This window comes from Bemisia tabaci, chromosome 7 (assembly GCF_918797505.1).
Source record: "Bemisia tabaci chromosome 7, PGI_BMITA_v3".
Lineage (NCBI taxonomy): Eukaryota > Metazoa > Arthropoda > Insecta > Hemiptera > Aleyrodidae > Bemisia > Bemisia tabaci.
Genome location: NC_092799.1, coordinates 16922904 through 16944973, shown reverse-complemented (window position 1 = coordinate 16944973; position 22070 = coordinate 16922904). Strand labels below are relative to the sequence as shown.

Sequence of the window (22070 nt, the reverse complement as noted above, 5' to 3'; positions counted from 1 at the left end):
TGACGATTAACATATGCTGTTCAGGCTCTGCCTTAGTAGGTCAATAAATCGTCGTTTCCGTGTTCTAGCGGTGACGAGTCTTAGTGAGGCGCTTCTAAAACGCCTTCATTTTCCAGAATACTTCACGCACATTCGCGGAGTTAAAATAGTTGTATGTTCAGTCGTGTGTCAGAGACTATTTTCTTATTTTGATGAAATGTTTGTGATAGTTTTTCTTCGCGCCTCAGGCGATAAGCGTCACACGTTACCCTCACGATTTTACGAAGTATGATTCGTAAAAAGAAAATAAATGTTTTCTCGAAACTCACTATATGACACTCCCTCGCCGAATGACAAATAAACGCCACTGGTTTAAATTGGAACCATCAGCAATCTATACGACAGGTTTTATCACATGATAAAACTCGGGACTTAATTATGTGGTCAAGTGCTCGTCAACATTCGGGAGATTTTACGGTCAGTTAAACTTCGACCGGACATTACAGGTTATCGTAACCGCTGAGAGTTGGAGGTCGCTAGCCTTCAATCCGAATATATCGTCACTGTCCGGATTAAAATAGATGGATTCGTATGACTCCCCGCAAAATGTCTTGTCTTGTGATGAAAACTTCCGTGGCTCCTAGAATCGTTCGATGGAAGTTAACGATTTCATCTCTCGACGGAAAGAACTTCAAGATTCCATGTGCATTCCAAGATTATCCACTAAGTGACTATGGTTTGCGTTTGTTTCAGGTTCAATAATGTTCCACGTTCGGAGGCGGCCGGCAGACTACCACCCGCGAAAAAGAAAGAAAAAACCGCAGCAGAAATGGAACCACCACAGCCCGAATAACGAGCTCCTGGACTACCGCTATGAGGACGCCTTCGACCGGTTACCTTTCTTCCTAGAACTCAACCCCGGTAAGTTGAAATTTTTTTTTTCTCTTTGGACACTAGGGGTCCACCGCCACCCCCTTCATTTCATTTTAATCAGGAGACTCTTACGCATTTCTAATTGAAAATTTCACTGATTTTTCCTCCGATTTCATGCAAAAATCGGACAAAATTACGCCAGACTTTTCCTAGGAACACCCTGTTACAAAATTGAAGTGTTTGAGTCAATTTTGCAACCTTGGAATGAAGTTACGTCCCTTCGCCAGAGAAACGACAAATAATGAGTTGATCGATACACGAGTGCATGCAGGTACATGCAAACAAGCAGCCGGTAATATTTTTACAGTGATCGCTGACTTTTCCCCCTTTTTTTCTGTTTTTTACATCGCTCCGACAGAAGTGGGGCACGGTTGCGGCAGCCAAGCATGAAGCACTTTCTCGATGACCTCTCGACCTCGTCGTGGGTATAGTCCCCGGGGAGGAGGGGGAGGGGGTGGACGCAGTCGGAAAGCGGGGGGGGGGGGGGGGGCGAGGAAAATTGAATGTCGACGAACGCATTTGATGAGAGCTCCCCAAGTGCCAGAACCCAGTGACATGCATGGGTGGGTAACCGGGGAGTTTATATACCGCGCTGAATAATGACCAATCGATCGGAGCCTCACTATAAAAACAAACCCAAGTCGCCCCTATCCGCGGATCTTATTCACTGTGCTGCCCTGTTTAGAAGAAACGCCGTATGAGCCTTCGGATGTTGCCGAAATTCCTCTTACAGGACATCAGGGTTGCCGGCGATCTGGAAAACCGAGAAAATCTGAGAATTTCTGGCACATCTATAAATCCTTAATACATATCACCGATCTTCCGAGTGTTCACCCTTTCTGGTCATCTTTTAACCAGCTACTGAATGCATTTTTCCATAGCATCGCGATGCAAGGAAACTTTGTCCAAAGTTCAGCAAAAGTCAGCCTGAAAAAAGGTGGAAATTTTTTTTGAAGGTTAACATAAGTCGTCGCTCCTACGACGTTAGGGGGTATCTCGATTTCCACACGGAGAAAAAAATCTCGTGCACGGGACCCGAAGCTTAGGTCTTAGGGATCTCTGAAGTTTTCGGATCACACATCTGGAACTTCGGTTCTTACATCTGAAGTACTTCAGATGTGAGAATCGAAGTTTCTCGGATGTGAAAACCGAAGTACCTCCGATGTAAGAACTGAAGTTTCAGATGTGTGATCCAAACCTCAGCAGCTGGACCTAAAGTGTTCAGATGCTCAATCCGAAAACTTCAGAGATCCATATGACCTAAACTTCGGGTCCCACTCACGAAGTTTTTTTCTCCGTGCACATGAGCCCTGGAAGGCATGGATTTATATGGACAATAGGGTTCTCGTATAGATCAAGATACGCCCTTACGTTAGGGGAGTGACGAAGTCAGGGAATTTGAAGATGAAGAAATTATGGCAACCCCGTACAAGTGTACACGAGCTCTCGGGGAAATTTGGAAAAAAATTTCTCCCGGTTTTCCAGAGAATTGTGTTCGTTATTCGATCTAAAGTATCTGAAAATTTTAAGATAATGTATTCTTAACTTCCTTCAAAAATAAGTATTACCTGAGAGGAAGTTTGGCAACATTCGGAAGTTCTTATGGCGTTTTGCCCTACCACGGTAGTGTGGCGGACTCCATCGATCGCCTCCCGATGTGTAATAAAAAATGCAATGCTAGGCCCTGCCCGCACATTAAACACCCGCGTGACACTTTTGGTGTAGTCATCGGTCAAAAATCCTGCGTGACTCTGCTGGAGGGGGGGGGGGGGGGCTGGTGGTGGTGGTTATGCAAGTTCGCTTCCACTTGTGAAGTTCACAAGTTTGATGATTATTATATACAAGATGATTTATTTCTTTTCGAGGTAATAAGCCCTATATCGGTCAAAATTCCTCGAGTTCCCTCTGAATTCTTAAGGCGCTTGAACACGAGATGCACTACTTTTTGCAATTTGGAATGAGGATTTCTGACTCAAAACCGCCCATATCTAAAGAGGAACTGGACGCATTTCTGTCGAACGGAACTATGTGCATTATGACGTGAGCCCTGATATGCATATGTTCTCATGGGTCTCAGGGCTCATGTCGTAATGCTCATAGTTCCGTTTGGCAGAAATACGCGTCCAACTAATAGTACCGATGGACGTATATTTATAACCGAATCAGAGACAGGTGTGAAAGAAGGGGTGTGCTCGTTTGTCGAGAGCCGTATGAGTGAATGGGAAATACAAAGCACCAGTGACGTCACCGTTGCAGACCGAGACGCGGGACAACGGTCGGGAGTCAGTAACTCGTGAGCCCTGTCCACAACGCTCTTGTCGCATGCCCACGGCTCATGGGTGCCGCATTCAGTTGGCACATAGTTCCGTTTGATAGAATGTAAAATCCCGCTTTTCCATTTCTCCGAAGAGAATCAAGCCAACTTTTACATTGTTTCTAATCCACCTGTCTAGAGTACACCCCATCCTACCCACTCGTCTATACCTCCGTTTCGAAGAAACACGTCCATATGTAATTTCGATCTAAATTATCTGGAAATTTTAAGAAAAAATATACATAATTTTCCTAAAAAATGGATGTTTTGTAAAGATATGGATTTTGGCGACGTTCTCGCTTGTCTTTAGTTCCGGATGGCAGAAATATGTCCATATGTAATTTCAATCTAAATTATCTGAAAATTTTAAGAAAAAGTATGCATAATTTTTCTAAAAAATGAATATTATGTGAGGAGAGGGATTTTTGCGACGTCTGAATGTTCATCCGGCGTTTTTCCATACACTGGAAAAAAAACACATTGGATCTAGAGTCCAGACTCTTGAAAACATCGACAAGAAAAAGTACTCTTGATTCAATCGGATTTTTGGTTAAATCAAAAACCAAGCCTCTTAATTTGAGCGGATTTCCTTTTGATCTAAGCAAAAATCTGATTGAATCAAGAGTATTTTTTCTTGTCGGTGTTTTCAAGAGTCTGGACTCTAGATCCAATGTGTTTTTTTTCCAGTAAATTATCTGAAAATTTTAAGAAAAAATATGCATAATTTTTCTAAAAAACAAATATTTTGCGAGGAGAGAAATTTTGGCGACGTCTGAATGTTCATACGGCGTTTTCCCATACTAAGACATCATCCGAGTGTGCGTTTTTTCGCCGCAAGGAAGAGCCCATCCGAAGCTCTAGCAGTCCAAGTCTAATATTTGTAAGTAAAGCCATGTATTAACGAAATTAGAGGCTAGCTGCTTGTCCATTTGTAATTTCAATCTAAATTATCTGAAAATTTTAAGAGGAAATATGCATAATTTTTCTAAAAAATGAATATTTTGTGAGGAGAGGGATTTTGGCGACGTCTGAATGTTCATACGGAGTTTTTCCATACTGAGACATTATCCGAGCGTGCGTTTTTTCGTCGCAAGGAAGAGCTCGTCCGAAGCTCTAGCAGTCCGAGTCTAATATTTGTAAGTAAAGCCATGTATTAACGAAATTAGAGGCTAGCTGCTTGTCCATTTGTAATTTCAATCTAAATTATCTGAAAATTTTAAGAGGAAATATGCATAATTTTTCTAAAAAATGAATATTTTGTGAGGAGAGGGATTTTGGCGACGTCTGAATGTTCATACGGAGTTTTTCCATACTGAGACATTATCCGAGCGTGCGTTTTTTCGTCGCAAGGAAGAGCTCGTCCGAAGCTCTAGCAGTCCGAGTCTAATATTTGTAAGTAAAGCCATGTATTAACGAAATTAGAGGCTAGCTGCTTGTCCATTTGTAATTTCAATCTAAATTATCTGAAAATTTTAAGAGGAAATATGCATAATTTTTCTAAAAAATGAATATTTTGTGAGGAGAGGGATTTTGGCGACGTCTGAATGTTCATACGGAGTTTTTCCATACTGAGACATTATCCGAGCGTGCGTTTTTTCGTCGCAAGGAAGAGCTCGTCCGAAGCTCTAGCAGTCCGAGTCTAATATTTGTAAGTAAAGCCATGTATTAACGAAATTAGAGGCTAGCCGCTTGCGTGCGGTATTTGCGGGCAGCGCGTGATTCCCTTTTGTTTGAGTGCAAGCTCTCGTCCCACCTGTCCTATCGATCCTGACCCGAGTCCGAGATGGATCGATGGCCCCCTTCCGGCTTCCGCCGATCGATTCGGACGGCATTCTTCCCGGAGGACGAGACTATTTCCTTAAAATTAACGTCCGACACAAAAGGGATACCGTGGGTGTGTTTAAGGCTCCACACAAAAGAGATATATTGGGTGTGTTTAGGGTTCTACACAAAAGGGATATCGTGGGTTGGTGATCTCAACCGTTCTTCCAGCTACTTCGCAACCGGACGTTGCGAACTTCGGAAAGCTCAGAGGTGGCACCTGTTCTCTTTCCGGAAGCTTGTGCTGCCACGCTAAGTAAAAACGCCTATGATCATTTGAATAGCGCGAAATTTCTCCTCGGAAAGTAATCATTTTTGAAAAAATTTATGAATGTTTTTCATTGAAATTTGAAGATTTTTTGGAACAAATTATGAACGAAATGGAGATGTTGTAAAAGCTCGCGAGGAACACGATGGTGCCACTGGTTTTCTCTGAAATCATCTCCCAAGCTCATGAAAAGCTCTTAAAGTGAGGCCAAAATGGAGGGGATATCCCACCCTACCCTGAGAGTCCACCTCTACATCAAAACAAATTCTCCATGCAAAGATAGGGAGCAAATACATTAGCAGGGTTGCCTTGTTTTCAGTTTTGGAGTTCCCAAATAAAGTGGCAGCCCTGTCACTGTATTTGCTCCCTATCTGTGCATGGAGAGTTTGTCTTGATGTAGATGTGGACTCTCAGGGTAGGGTGGGATATCCCCTCCATTTTTGCCTCAACTTGAGAGCTTTTTTTGAGCTTGGGCGTTGATTTCAGAGAAAATCAGTGGTAACATCGTGTTTCTCACGAACTTTTACATAATAATCAACAGTCAAATCGCAAATTCCTCACACATGCAACATCTCCATTCTGTGACAAATCGAAAGGGAAATAGGCACTATGATTTTTGGGAAACAGTGGGTCTACTAATTAAATACGCATGCATTGAAAATAATTAGTTTGGCTGCGTTTAACGTGAAAGAGCCAAGAGATTCGGCAAAAAACCAGTGTACTAATTAGTTACACTGAATAAAATGGTTAAAAAGCTTTTCAACCATTTTTTCCAGTGAAGCGGTAGGCTGAACTTTAATTTGATTCTATCGCAAAATTCGGTTTATCGCTAACTAATGAGCAAGTCCTCTGTTCCTCGAGAAACCCGATTCTTCTCAGCCGAATCGCTTTTCAACTCGGGCATTTGCATTCAAATTTCCTCCAGCAGTATGGTGAATGTCGAACTTAAACTGCCGAACTAAAGAAGAACGCACTGGTAAAAAAAACACATTGGATCTAGAGTCCAGACTCTTGAAAACATTGACAAGAAAATGTACTCTTGATTCAGTCAGATTTAAGCTTAAATCAAGAACCAAGCCTCTTAATTTGAGCGGATCTCCTTTTGATTTAAGCTTAAATCTGATTGAATCAAGAGTCCATTTTCTTGTCAATGTTTTCAAGAGTCTGGACTCTAGATCCAATGTGGTTTTTTTTTACCAGTGCGCCGTATCAATGTTCGAATTCGCCAAATTTCCCCTTAGAAAATATTTGTATTTTGGAAGGAAGTTATGAATATTGTTCCTTGAACTTTTCTTACACTATCGATGGAATTACGAACACAATTATCCGAGAAATGGGGAAACATATACACACAAATATTCCTGAAAATTAGAGATTTGTCAAAGGAAATTTGGCAACACTTAAAGGCAAATACGACGTTTTCCCGTAGCACGACAGTTTAAGTGTTAAAACGGCCTCCTGATGGTTTTGCGAGCTTTGAGCGTGTAAGATACCCGGAGGATGAAGGAATATCTGGCACGTTAAAGAGCGGCCTCTTTTGTTAGCCTCCCGAACTCACCCACACTGAAGAGTCCTAAAAATCGGCCGTATTTGATTGATGAGTGGATTCTCTTTTACGGTGGAGTAAAGAATCATCTCACTCAATATGCATTGAAGGTTCTTTCTTTTTTCCTCGCATGCGTTTCTGATTCCGGCATTTCGATGTCGAGGAGTTTTTCTTCCTCCGACCTAGTTTGCTTACGTGTAAGAACGTAACGTAAGCACAAGCAAAACCAATGGCTAGATCTGGATGCAAACTATTCGTGTTCTCGGGATATCCGTGTTGCATACGGAAAAAATTTCAGGCGCTTTGACTTTCACAAGCACCTTCGTGAGTTGTCTACGGCCTTGGTTGAAACAGAGCCATGAGAGGAAAGGAGTTCTGACACTGATTATCATTAGAGACTGGGTCATGAAAAAGCCCACAGCCTTGTCACTAAATGGACACAAGAAACGCGAAAGGGACGGTAGAGATCGGACAACCATGTGTTCAGGTGAGTCGAGAGAGGCATGGAATATTATTGATCCGTATTCGGCGGGACCGCATGATTGAAGTTCCGTTTCGTATCGTCGAGTGAGGACGAACCGCTTCCTTATCCTTACCCGGTTTTTTCCGGCTCTACAACCCCCCCTCCCCCCACTTCCTATTATCTTCTGGATTTGCATCATTACTACCTTCGCCAAGATTTATTTCGGTTTGCAACGCCACTTCCTGAGCGCTCGCGGTGATGACGCCGCGCCTGGCTTTGCAGTTATAGACGCGAAGAACGAAGTAACTTTACTTTGAACAGGGGCTAACGTTCCTCCAGACGTTAAGGGCTGTATTCGTACCAGTTCTTTGAATTGAACATATTCTTCCTTCAGGGCAATCTGATTGACACTGTGATCAAGGGAGGTTTAAGGAATAGTGCTGAACAGTCACCCGAATCGAAAGTTTGTTGTGTTCAACCTCTTTTCTCAGCGTAAATCCGATGATGGTTTGGTCAGTGGCGACCGTTAAAAGTTGGCAACACTGTTTTTCCTCCATTTAAATGTATGTTAAACAATCGATTCTTCGCGAGACAGCTGGCCTCATCTAAAATCTATATTTTTAATGGACTAAAATAGAGGAAAAACAATGTTGCCATCTCACAAAATGGCCGCCGGGTGCGGTGAGCCTCGTGGGTTTGGCTCGCGGCCCTGGTGTCGGCCACCCTCTCACGGAAAGAAAGCGTCGATTAATAATTCAGTGACATTGATCCCGATATCAGCTATTTGTTCCGTTTATTGAGCCGCCGCACAGTGGAACCAGCTAACAGCAGAGGTCGGACATGAGATTTTTGGCTAAAATTTATAATTTTAATGTTTATTCCGTCACAAATTCAATTTCAAGGGGTGTTTCTGAAAGGAAATTTCTAGAAAAATCCAGTGGATACATACTTCTAGTTTTTTTAGTTTCATATTTCCGAAGATATAAGCTTGTGAAGTTGCCAGATTTTGTCCGACTCCTCCTATTGAAGTGGCGTGGCGTGTATTGCGATTAATCAATTGTTATGCCATTTAAACCTATGGTAAAGAATCGATTATTGAGGTGTTCGCTGCGAACACCCTGTTTATCGATCCTTTTCCACAGGTTTAAATGGCATAACAATCGATCTATCGCAAAGCACGCCACTAACTCGATCCAGTGTGCGCAGTCCCGTGCTTTTCCCCTTGTCATCAGTTACCATAGTTTTCGTACGAAAAACGAGTGCGAGTGTCGAGTGATGGCAAAATTTAAAAACTCCTTCAAGTATGGATGATACTACACGGGCCACACCGAGGTTAATATAGTTGTATCACAACTTTCGCAAGTATCAGACGTTGACCACTGACATGATTGCCTACTGCGTGCTTGCGTATCGCGAAGATATTTTGGATTGAACATACGGAACGTGCTTCTAGGCGTAATTGATTGGTTACTTTCTTCTTTTTGTCATAAATGTAAAGGGAAACCATTAATTTGACCTTTATGCGGAATCTCGATGTTGGCTATCTCCCGCTGTAGATTCACCTAAAAAAGCAACATTTTTAGGTACACCTCCTCTGAATTTCTAACTCCCTCTATTCGACGACTTTTGTCCCTTTTTAAAAAATAATCGTACATTTTTTTTTTAAAAAATCGTCTTTTAACTTTATCCCAGCGCTATGCTTAGATCTTAATTGAAAGCCAAATTTTGCACTTTGGTGAAACCCTGCAGTTTGATGAATCGCTTTTCAAGGCTCAGCTTGTCTTTGATTAATGGGGTATGATTTAATCGAACAGAGAGCTCCTACCTTCCCCCTTGTTAAACTCGGTCTGGTAAACGCTTAAAAATTCACCGATTTATTGATGGGTTGTCGCTCCAAGTTTTTTTTTTTTATCCCGATACTCCGTTGCCGGCATTGTAGACGAACGTCAATCCTCTCAAGCTCGAATAATGTAAAGCGTTATTTTAGCGTGAAGATCTAATCGCCTCACCTCTAAGTTTTCTGACCCGCCAATATTAAAATGGAAGGCGACTCGTCGTTTATGTTCATCAAGAAATGTTTTGTCTAATCTTACTAAAATGACTATATGATGAAAGTGTGCGCTTTTCATAGTACTCTTCTAGTGAGCATGGTACTTCCTCTGTGGGCCGATTATTGAAATTGATAGACAAAGCTATAGACAAAGAAGGCAAAAGAGTTATGGAGGAATCCTATCGGTGTAAGCGTGTGGTTGCAATGGACACAGGAGGTAGATAATAGACTAACCAACGGCAACCCACGAGGGACCCTATAGTTAGTCCATCATTTCATCCGTTTGTCTATAGGAATCATATCATCACATCTATTTCAACCAGTAGGATCGCTCCATACTCCCTTTGTCTTCTTTGTCTATCGCTTTGTCCATCATTTTCAATAATCAGACCGCTGGTCTTATGGCACTCGATGGAGAAGTGCGAATATTTCGAAAGTCCGCAAGAAGGAACAAAGTTGGTTTTGTTTCTAAGTTCTCATTCGAGCTTATCGGAATAATCTTAGACGAGTACTAATGACACAACCTAAAGCTCAGATTCCGTAGCGCATATTGGGAGCTAGTTCGAAGTTTTGAACTTAAAGTAATGCCGGTATCTCCACAGAACTTCGTTCAAGTTTTAAACCGAGATCATACTCTTGTTACGCATTGATTCTGTGCTCATTGGCCGTAAAACTACAGGAGCCAGTATCTGGATTGCGACGTTTCAAAATTTCCACTCTCCCTTCATTATTTAAGAGGAAATCGCTGAAAATTTTCGCACGAAATTTTTTCAGAATATTATCAAAAGAATAAAGGAATTTAACACGGAAGTAAAATGCAATAAAGAGCGCTAGTATTTTCCAGTACACAATCTTAAAATTTGACAGGAAATCTGCAACATCACAAACATAGATACGTCGTTCCATATTTTCACTGGCGTTTTCCAAAGTAGGTACTGCCGTGCAACGCAAAAACGCTGTAAACGCCATTTTACATTTTTTGGAAACAATATATCCGAGCAGGAAAACTTTCGTACTCTTGGACAATGCTTTTACAGAATTCTTTTGCAAATACTATCAAGAACTTAACCTGAAAATTTGAGATGCATGGGTAAAACTGTTTTTATTTTATAGAGTGTTAAGTTCCAAAAAACGAGGGAAAATCTTGATGGATTTACGGCGTTCATGCTTAGCAGGGTAGAGTACTCTTCCGAGTTTTCGAAGAAATTTCATACTGGAAAAGCTAAGGACAATCTCATGTATGTGCTCTAAAATGCAGATGATGTCGCAGTTCCTATTTTGTTTCTTTGATGTATTGAAGCAATTATAAAATTGTCGCAGACAGAAAAAAAAAAAAATTGAAAGAAGTAACTAAAAATATTTTCTGGCTTGTCCTAAACCTTGAGGTCGTCCAACGTCGAGACTGTCATCTTGGATACCATCGAACAAAACCCGGTTATTTTCTTGTATCAGTCCTTCGTCCCTTCTCCTTGTCTCTTTGCTGACTTTTTTGTTTCTCTTTCTGTTTTCAGACGGTAGTGATATCGCAAATGGAACTCCAAAGAGACACAAACTTCATCCGAACGTAACGGAAGTTGGAAATGAGCGGGCATCTCCGCATAGTCAGTCACAATTTCTTCAATTATTCGGACCAAATATACAGCCTAGGCATTGTGTGATAGCTCATACGGAAGGTATTGTCACAGTGACGCCTTGCAGTAGAGATGCTGAGACGTATGTTAACGGACAGAGAATCTACGAAACAACAATTTTACATGTAAGTTATAAGCTTTTCTCACCTCTTTCCCAAATCATTTATGATGGAAATTGACAGTCGAATTTTCAACTGTGCAGTTTTTTTAGAATCATAGCAGTAACATGTGAGAAATACCCGTCCGTCTCGATCATTGGTGCATTTTTAATTTTTTTTCTTTTCAACTGTTTAATTTCTGTTCTATCTAAGAATAGATCTGCAGTAAAGAAACGTCATGTGTTATCCAGTAAACTGTAAAATTAAATACTTAAACTTATATCTAATTTTTTTTTTTTAAAGTATGGCGGATTTAACTTAATGACGAAATCCCTCACCCGAGGACCAGCTTTCGAAATCGGTGTACGCTCCTTGGTGGACAGGATGTCCTCACTAAGGCTAAGAGCCCAATTTACCATTCCCATAGTTGGTCCATGGGTTAATGGATACTTTCCTGCTGCGTCTAGCATGCTTCCCCAAATTTCATAGAGTGCTGAAAAATCTAAAGGGTTCTTAATAGAAGGAATTCTAAAGGAGAAATTTTTATTCGAAGGAAATTTTTCCCGAGACCCTAGGCTTATGCTGCCATGATGCAATACTAAGCACGTTTGCAGGGGGTACTACATAGTCTTACTTTCAATTTTTTGTTCTGGAATGCCCATTTTTATGCTTAAGTCCTTCAACTTACTTTCTTTCTTTCAGAATGGAGCAATAGTTAAATTTGGACGAATCCACAATTTTCGATTTTTGGATCCTTGTTACGAAGAAAGGACAAGGCAGAGATTAGATTCTTCAAGGAGCATTCATGATTATTCTTACGATAGGTAAGTTTCTGAAAACTTAATTGCTGAAATGCAATTCTCTTATGTAGAAATAGTCCCTCTGTCATGCCTGTAATGTAGTAGGACTTTTCGTTAGTTGCCACCGTGAAACTTTCAGTTATGTATTCACTGTTTGCCCAACGAAAATTAGACCCTCATTATTTTTTTTTAAAAAGTTCAAGTAAGAATTCTCATTTCTTTGTTCAAAGTTTTTACTTTTTTCAACCAACACTGCCTTTTACTCTTTGAATTGTTGATATAAAACAGTCTTTTCAATGACCGGTAAGAAGACCACAGAATACCCAAAGATTTGGGGCCAGCTAAATTTTGATAGTGTATGATATGATGTACCTCAACACCTCCTGAGGACAATAAGCTTTTAAAATCGAAGTTTCTAAGTGCCATTCTCGAGAAAAGCCTTTCTTCAGCCCTTTTGGGACTATTGCGATGTGTGTGCGGACGCTTCGCGGCACACCCTTATTGTATGGAGAAATTTGATTCTCTTCCGCTCTCAGCTTTCCGCTCTACAAAGAAATAAAACATTGCCTGGATCACCAATAGGATGATGCAAACTTTCTAATAGATATTGTGAGGAATAAATGCCAAATAATACACTTTTCAGCCTAGTTTTTCTGGAGAGTTTGATTTTATATGCTCATTGTGCTCAGAAGACCCTATAAAACATCACATAAAAAAATATCAAAATTTAACTGAATTTAATATATTTCTTGGTATTCTCCGTAGTCCTTTCTGGTGCACTTCAGATTTTGAAATCGGCAATCAATTTCCCCGTCGCTATAATTCTGTCAGTTTTTCTGATATGTTTTGGATGCATTTTCTTCTAAAATAGGCAACTTGCCATGCACACCCATCATAGGGAACTATCACAAGCTTTATATACATACATGCTATCACTTCTCATCCATTTTTTAGAATAATTTCAAATCCTTTCAAATACTGCCATCCCTTGTTTATATTGGCTTTGAATGAGCGAAACCATCATCCATTAGTATTTTTATCATCACTCATCATCCATGTGTCACACTCATAGTCGAAAGGGATTTGCAGGGCTCCAATTGTTTTTCTCTTGCCGTCAGCAAGTTTTCAAAGAACGTTAGCATGATCGTCTAGATTAGCAGCTTGTCCTAGATTTTTCCTTTCACTTTCCCTTTTTAACATATTTTAATTTATTTTAGGTTTTAATTCGTATTATTTTGAATTTTTAAATTATTTAAGTTCTGTTGCAAATACTGCTCTTTGTTCATTATTTTGTCCCATTATATACCAGTGTCACTAACTCTATCTAACCAGGCCTTTTTTGAGCAACCATGGCCCTCATTTATAGATAATGAGGTCACTTAAATCAGTCCTGTCAGTATAATTGCGGACTGAGTTACACAACTTTTCTCCCTCCCCTTTTTCAATTTAAATTTAAGAAACCAAAGGGAGAGCCAGTAAGAATAAAATCCATGTTAAACTTTTCCTGGAGAAATAAAATCAGCAGTTACTAAGCAAATAGATAATTTAGATACTTAAACTCATGTTACTTACTTATGTCTTTCAATTTTAAGTTAAAGACAGGATTAATGTCTGTATTTAAGGCTCAAGCATTTCGCAATTGAAGGTGCTTACTTTCCTCTTGACCTTGTCGCTAAAGGATCATCCTCCCTAGGATCCTTTGTTCCTTTTATAAGGCGATGTTTCCTAGAAGAAACCGCAATGGATAGAAAATAGAGCGGCCATAGATCGGCTATCGATCCCCATGGCCAGATTGGCTGTCAGGATGGGCCATACATTAAAGGAATTACCGCTGCTGACAGACCTAGCTTCAATTATCAGGATTTTTGTACTTGCTTACTCATTGGTTTCACTTTATTTCTTCTCCTGTCCTGAAGTCAAGTTTATTTGTGCAACGCAGCAAGGCACCAACATGCTGCAAAGATCACCCGCACAAAATTGTCCAATGGAGACACGGTCTAATCTCCAGGAATTTCATCTGACAAACACTTTGATTATTTGAGTCATTTCAATCTCAAGTTCCTTTGCAACTCTTTTAATTCAAATACTAGGCAAAATTTCTGAGCAATTTTTTTTTTTTTTTTTTTTTTTAACTTAATTTTTATTTTTACTCTCATTTGTTTACCCATTTATTTCTTTTTTTTTGTATATCCTCAGTTGTTTTTTAGTTTTGCATGTCTATATTTTTTGTTCAATGTTTGCACCCTGCTTTGTTGCATCGTAGGCAATCATCGCGAGAAGATACCAGTAGCATAGCAAGTCCTGACAATAGGAGCGCATCTGTTCAAAACCTCGACACCCCCACATCAAATCCACCCCACAATTCTACAGCACAAAATTATGAAACCACTTTCGATATTGATGGCAACGTCGAAACGAGGTCAACATCGAGTCAAGGCAATAAAGATGACAATAGGTCTCAAAGATCTGTCAGTAGTAGCAGAGAAGGAAACAGGTACTACTCTTTTTTTTCGCAAGAGATTTCGCTCTCTCTTCTTTTATTACTCAAAAACCTCATCTTTTGCCATGCAAGATGGGCTGTTTGGCATCCATCATCTCCAGTATTGTCTCATTACGGATAGAATCCCCTCCAGAAAAGTAATAGAATTTTGTGTTCTTTTGCACATATGTCACTTTCTGGTCAATGGTCACATTTCTGGATAGATCCTTCAAAATTTCATATTTTTCAGACCCACACTCAATTTTTATTCATTTGAGCAAATTGTTGATTTCTATCAAATAACCTAACTCTTTTTTATCATGTCCTACAGGCATCCATTAAAATCTTCTAAAAACATTCAAGCTTCTTGGAACATTTCATGAGGACTGAAAAATTTTATATTTGTTACAAATAAAATTTTATATTGTGTTGTTTGTTACTTAAAATGGTCTGCTTGCCAAATGTTTTCATTCTTTAAGTCCCCTGTAATATTTTTGTCATACCTCTTCTATAATATTGTATTGTTTGTTAATTTTTCAGGTTATCAAATAACTACGATAGGTATCCAAGAGGTTCAGATGCTATCTTACCGGCTGTGTTAGAAATTAGGGAAGAAACAGAAGAAGCCTTATTACATGCTTTAATAACATACTTTGAGCCAACATCACCAAATTTCATATTAGCACCAGCTTACACGCTTTATCTAGTCGCTCGCTTCCGAGCGTCAACACATTACCGGCCAGAACTTACGCCAACGGAACGTGCTCATAAACTTACTCTAATGCTAGCCAAAGTAGCCGCTATGATCCATAATATTATTCAAGTAAGTAAAGCGCAACGGTGGATCGTGCTCATCAAGTAACCTTCATCTTCATTTTATACATTACCAATCAAATCTTTCTAAACTTTTATACGAATTTAATCCTTCATTTGAATTTTAGTCACAAAATGGGAGTTGATAAATATGTTAAATTTTGTGCATTTAAATTTATTCTTATGTGGTGCAGCCAAAAAATACATATTTTATGTAAGTTTGCAAGTAAATAAGGAACAAGGGAGCCACTATCATGAAACCTGATTTAAAAACCTGACCTGACTTAAAAACTTGACAGAAATTAAGCTAATATCATTACATTTTTCATTATGTAAATTCTGTGGTTAGTCTTTGTTTAATCTGTTGTGAGAGTGTTATAAAAGTCACTTCCACCCATAGGATTTAAAGTCAATGAAACGACCAAAACTTTAAACTTTTGCCCACTGCTTACAGAGATTGATGTTTAGTTCATAAAATTTTCCCATATCTCTTTAATAACATTTTGTTTCTGTTTCTTTTTCTTTTGCTTTGCAATATCAGGAGCAATATTGTGACGTTAAGTCATTGGCCTTATGGCTTGCAAATTCTTCCGAACTTCTTCATTTCCTGAAAATGGATCGACATATCTCTGCTTTCTCTCTTGAAGCGCAGGATACCCTTTCTGATGCTGTACAAATTTCCTTCAGGTAAGTCGTGTTAATAAAACATCATTTTTTTATTGCAAAAATTATCCTGCCAAATCTTATTGACATTGTTTCAAGATTTTAAATGCCATTTTTTCCATCTTGAACTGCTATTGGCAGCTTTTTTGAAGTCATGCATATTTTCCTGAAGATCCATTAGACTGAAATTAAATTAAATTGTAAAAATCCACGGTAAATCAAGTGTTTCACCATGCAGTTGAACTTTTCATATCATTTATGAGGAAATTAACCTCTTTAAGAACTTACAACCTTCACCCAAGTAAATAATTTCTCAGTTGTCAAATTTGCTTCTCGGTAACAATCAGTAAACTATTCTAAGTTCGCCATTACTTATTTCTTAACCAAGTTAATTTCTGTCATTGATCATTTTTTATTAAATTTTCAGACATTTGGTCTCTTGTCTGCAAAATGAACTAGCAACTGCTTTGCCCAACTTTTTATTAGACCATGATGATCTCAATCATGAATCGGATGACTCAGCTACATCATCTGTAAGTATTTCCCTATTTATTAATTAATTATTTTTACACAGGGGTCTCCACATGATATCCAAAAGTTAGAGTCAAAATAGATGATTCCTATTCAGATTATACAGTAGATTTCTAACCGTCGCTGTTAAAGGCATATTCCTACGGCCTGCAAAGCTGTGTTACGAGCTTCGTAAGATCAGTGTAATCAGCACTGGCCACTTGTGATGATGTGGGGAAACAATTTTATGTTTGTAATGTGGCTTTCTGAGCGGTATAGCGTCCGAGTACGCTTTCAGCTCTGTTTCCCACGAATCTTCTGCAGAATGGATTAACAGTTGCCAATTTTATTTAAAAACAGACTTTGGTGGCATTATATAATGGCAATTTTTTCAAAATGCTACAATCATTAGTAAATATATTACACACTTTCTCTGTTGATTTCATGTATCATTCCTGTTTTTTTTCATCCTGCAAGGATCTCTGGATGTTTACACAATTTACTTTCATGCATACAAGGAACAAGTTTTTTAAAGTTGAACTTCAAAGTTTCAGAAAAATCTGTATGTGGTTGAAAAATGGGGTCAATTCAGCATCTCAAATGGGTCAGTTGTGCTTGTCACAGAATCGTGTTTTGATACTTGATTCTTGTGGATTAGTTAAACATAATAAGATCTGTTCAAATTGTAACTTTCTTTGTTCAATATTTGCCGAGATAATGCCTTTTGAAAAGTCAGGTTTCTGATGTCATCCACTGCGGTGATGACACCCTTGGTTTCTTCCACCTTGCTCTCATCTGAGTTTCACGTGGAGTAACCAGTGCAAATGTGCGCCTTACTGACTGACGAAAGCAAGGTGGAAGAAACCAAGGGTGTTACTACCGCGGTGGATGACGTCAGAAAACTGACTTTTCAAAGGGTGATATCTTAGTTAATATTGAATGTAGAAAGTTGCGGTTTGGACAAATCTTATTATTATTAGCTAGTCTACAATAATCAAGCATCAAAAACGATTCTATCACCAGCGCAACTGACCTATTCAGCACCTAAAATTCTTTAATGTATGATGTGGATTTTTAATTTCTGTGCTGTGCACAGCAATCTTTGAACTATTTCTGTTTCTATTTTTAGGTGCTGAGTATTCTCGCTTCAGCAATGGCTCTTCAAAGGAGATGCCGTGTCAATGCCGCGCTTACCATTCAATTGTTTTCTCAACTCTTTCATTACATCAATGTTTGGTTATTCAATAGAATTGTAGCTCCCAATTCAACGTATTGCACCAGGGTGTGGGGCGCTAGGCTAAAACATCGTTTGGGACAGATTGAAATTTGGGCTGAAAGACAGGGACTGGAACTAGCGGCCAACTGTCATTTAGCTCTAATCAAACAGGCAGCTCATCTACTACAGGTAAGAAACCGAATGGTTTGTCATTAAAGCCTCCTCTGGAAGTCAAATAAAGCTAATCTTAACTCATTTTCATTTCAACCATCTTTTTTTTCGCAAAATGAAATTGGTATCCAAGCCAGTGAGCACCTAACATATCAATAGTTAACATAAAAAAAGCATATCTCCAATGTAACGTTTAAAAATCTCTAATAAAGTTCAACCTTTCCAGAAAAAGCCTACCAAAAGATCTCTTTGATATTTTTTCTAATTTTTTTTAAGTGAGTGAAAAAAATTTATGGCATATTGGTTTTCTGTAAAAAAAAAAAAGAAAAAAGAAAAAACATAGCCTGAATAGAGGCTTTCAATCGAAGAAAAGCTTTTTGCGACTTTTGCTATATATACTCCCACCGAAAATAGAGTAAAGTTCACAGTGATTTATTCATCACTATCAAATATGTGTTAATAGAAGAAGAAAAGCAAAGTATTTATTGTCCTAAATAGTTCAGCTCGGTAATCCTTAAAACAACTTTCATCATACTTTCCAAATAAGGTCCAATACTCATTGTCTTTTATAAAACACATTCCGCTTTTTGCCTTGTGAATTTCATGTATTTATACTAAAAGGAAGTAGGTCCATAGGGTTTACATGCAACATAGTTCCTTTTATCATAAATGCGTCCAATTGTGATGCTTACATATTACTGTTTTCAATCTGTTTGTTGTGTTTAATGGATTAAACACAATGATAGGTAAGCGTCCTCAGCAAAAATTAAAATATACTTAATAAAATATTGAAGCGTGTCAAATACGAGTTAACAAATATCATTATTTTTCTCTCCTCTTGTATTCTGTCAAAAATGATATGCTCTCATCCAATTTTTCAGGCTCCTAAATACACAGCAGAAGATCTATCAACACTTAGTCCAGCATGTTTCAAATTAAATTCCTTGCAGCTGAGGGCACTGTTTCAGAAATACCAACCAACGCCTTATGAAGGAAGGCTGCCCCATGATCTCATCGACAATGTGGTGAGGGTAGGTTTCTCCTCTTCTTTTACTGTCCTTAATTTTAAGTTTCTTCATTGGCATCATTTTATCAGCCATCTTTTTTCACAAGGCTAGAAAATTTCAACGATGAAACTGCAGCACAAACGGCAATTTTGTTCGGGATTAATCAAAGCTCTGTCACCATTTTATTTTATCAAAGGAGAACAAAGCAATGGTATTATTTTAAATCTTTATTGATTCTCCGTCACTGTGAAGAGAAATCCAGAAAATTTCTAGAAAAAATGTTGTGTATTCTTACTTTTAAAAAATAAAGTATGACAGGAAGTTTGCAACGTTGAGAAACCATGGTACATGTTCCTGCAGTTTCATTGTCGATGTACTATTTTCAAAGACAGTTCTAGCCTTTTCAGATTATTTTAAATTTTTTTGAAATTCTGAAATTTTTTCCTTACATTGAGGAAGGCCAGTAGTCATATAGCATAGTGTTTTAAGTTCTATGAAAATATTACCGTCTCTTGTATCTTCATAGCATTCCTAAGGAAGGTATGATGAGTTAAAAGCCATTACTGAAGATGGCGCATTGACTCTTGCATGCGGTACACTCCTGATGTATGGAAGGTGGAAACGACTTCTTGGTTTGTTTACTTCTGATAACTCTCCAGACATAGCATATACCTTTGCATGAAAGTCAATTCCCGTGGTTTTATTAGATAAATCTCAAGGTCATTTACAAAATCTGACATCTATTTTAAAAAAAAAAATTTCGAGAATAAAATTTTTTCTTTGAATTGTCTACCTTCTTTTAATTTTTTCTAAATCGAGATATCATAATTTTAAAATCTTTCATTCTGAAGTTCTTCAAGTATACTTTTTAAAGACGAAGCCTTTTCCCTTTCCAAGCTGTTGACTGAAGTATATTGTTTTATTAATTTTGAAAGTCCCGGGAACGGAGTTTAAACAAAACAAGCATGAAACAGTAATCATTTTTTTGTGAACCACAGAACCATCATCATGCAGTTTGAACCAAACATCATGGCATTGATTAATGGATGATTTTTGTTCACTATCATGGAAAAAGACTTAATACATAATTTTTTTTTGCAGGTGGCAGAAAATCTTGCTGATGAACTAGCAAGGTCAGATGGACGAGAGGTGAAGCTTGAAGAAGACGCTGATTTACTGAACACCACATTCCTGGTCCCAGACGAAGGTTATACGTGTGAAGTAATTCGTGGAGTGCCACCTGGATTAATTGAAACCCTAGCTCCTTTCCAGCATGCTGGTTTATGCAGGTTGTCGGCACAACCTGCGTCCAATGGACTATGGACAGTTTATATGAATGTCAATCCAATGCAAGGATCAATGGTATGTACTTTGACCATCTGCTTATATTCTCAAACAGGAAAAAAAATCCTTTGTTCACTAATAATCAGTAGCGTTTCGATCTCACAACTTCCATCATCCTCCAAACCCATTTATATCTTAATTAGGAGAAGTTTCCCTCATTGTTTTCAAATTTTCACTTCAATTATGTTAGCTACAATATAACTTTACATGTATTACTGGAATGTATGGAGTGACAGACTAATCAATGATCTACGCAGGAATTTGTAAAATCTTATTTGCGTAGTAGATCACGAGACAGTGTGGGAACTAGACCTCTGAAGGACATGTTTCAATATCAAAATTTCTTGTAAAACGCCATGAACCTATAGAGAAATTAAAATATTATCTTATTCAAGAAAAATTAATGTATTTTGTTCATATTTTAAATGACATTTTTAAACTTTCCCGTCGCAGAAAACCATATTTAACAAGAGTAGGTCAATGCAGTCATTGAAAACACTTTTATGTCAAGCAAATAACTGAAGATTAGTTCCACACATGTCTCCTTTTGCATCCGATACATGTCATGAAAAATTCAGCATGCAGGAGAACTCTCCCATCAGAAAATAACTGAAATTAGTTTATGGCTTGATTCGACTCAAGTAGACTTTGGCGGAGACGAATGTAGGCACACAAGAAATGATTTTACTGTTATTTCGAACATTTGAATACATCCATCGTGTTCATCGCAAAATTGCGGTGTGGGAGCATTTCGTGGTACTAAATTTGATTTCTGTCTTCGAGTTTTTACAGCTGATTATCTTTAACACTAGAAAAACATTATTTTATCGAATATTTTTGGTTGTTTTTAGGCAAGGAGTCCCAGTGCAATGAGCAATAGGTCAGGTCGGTTCATGCCAACGCAGCAAGAGCCTGACATTCAAATAATCAAGTTACACAAATCCAATAATGGAATGGGCCTCAGTATTGTTGCCGCTAAGGTAAGCTGCTTCCGAAATTTCTATCTCATCTTTTCTCCTGCCAATTTGAATTGCCAATCTAGCCCGAATATTTTTTTATTTTTATCTCAATGCAGAGACAGGGTTGCCGGCAGTCTGGGAAAAGTCAGGGAATTTAATATCTTTAGTAGAAGTGAATTAATTTAAAGGGAGAAAAAAATGAAAGTGGAAGTTTTATTCTAATGTCAGGGAATCCGAAAATGTAGGAGTTGGAGAAAATTGAAAATAGTCAGGGAAGTGGAAGGTGAAGAAATTATGGCAACTGGCAACCCTGAGAGATCCCTGCAAGTCAGTAGTGAATTCAGATTTCAGAATAGCCATTTAAAGCCTCAAAAAGCTAAAAGCTTGTCTAAATCTGTCGAGTTGATTCAAAATTGCAGACATCCTCTTGACTCTGAGTAAACTGTATATTACGAGACATAAGAGCACCATAGGGTGAAAGTTATTACAGTAAGCTAATAAAGAGTCATTTCTGATTAGCTAACACAAGCCCAGCAGTTACGCTCAATTACTATCATGTGTTTTATTATGCCTCCTCTGTTCTATGCGTTGCTTTTTTTGCTTTGCCAAGCATGAAGAGTTGATTTCCATCATAGAAGGTAATCATGTTTAACAGTGTTCAGAAGGGAGGAACTGATGAGAAATGTTATTCTTTTATTGTTTCTGCAGTGATAATTTTGAAACCTCACTCAGACTGACCCTGGATCTTTTTGTGAAATCCTTTTTTTTCAAAAAGGATTTTATGTCCGTCATGACCATTTGTCTGTGGGTTGAATCTCTACTTTGCGTTGGATGTAAACTATAGAGAAGTTCGCATGCGAATTGGCACAAAGAATATTCCTCTCTCTCTACGCATTTGGTCAGTATTTTAAGATCGAATTTCGTCGTGAAGAATGGGCGTGCACAAATGTATTGGTCCTAAGATGAGTTACGACCACTCCTAACACCGTTCTAGGGCTTCTGATT

At 38.5% G+C, this 22070-nt stretch overlaps 1 protein-coding gene across 7 annotated transcripts in view; it reads left to right on the top strand.

The window, feature by feature from the left end:
- The window catches only part of cno (adherens junction formation factor afadin), a 289893-nt gene that overhangs the window by 226712 nt on the left and 41111 nt on the right, over positions 1 to 22070 (top strand). For 5 of the 7 annotated variants that reach the window (XM_072302283.1, XM_019040165.2, XM_072302288.1 and 2 more), the window contains 11 exons: positions 733 to 900; positions 10886 to 11130; positions 11806 to 11927; positions 14167 to 14397; positions 14923 to 15205; positions 15737 to 15882; positions 16286 to 16391; positions 17498 to 17773; positions 18637 to 18786; positions 19864 to 20124; positions 20958 to 21086. In XM_072302283.1, the coding sequence (XP_072158384.1) occupies positions 733 to 900; positions 10886 to 11130; positions 11806 to 11927; positions 14167 to 14397; positions 14923 to 15205; positions 15737 to 15882; positions 16286 to 16391; positions 17498 to 17773; positions 18637 to 18786; positions 19864 to 20124; positions 20958 to 21086 (2117 nt within the window). The remainder of the gene's footprint in view (positions 1 to 732; positions 901 to 10885; positions 11131 to 11805; positions 11928 to 14166; positions 14398 to 14922; positions 15206 to 15736; positions 15883 to 16285; positions 16392 to 17497; positions 17774 to 18636; positions 18787 to 19863; positions 20125 to 20957; positions 21087 to 22070) is intronic. The other 2 variants (XM_072302284.1, XM_072302285.1) reach the window with 2 other exon arrangements.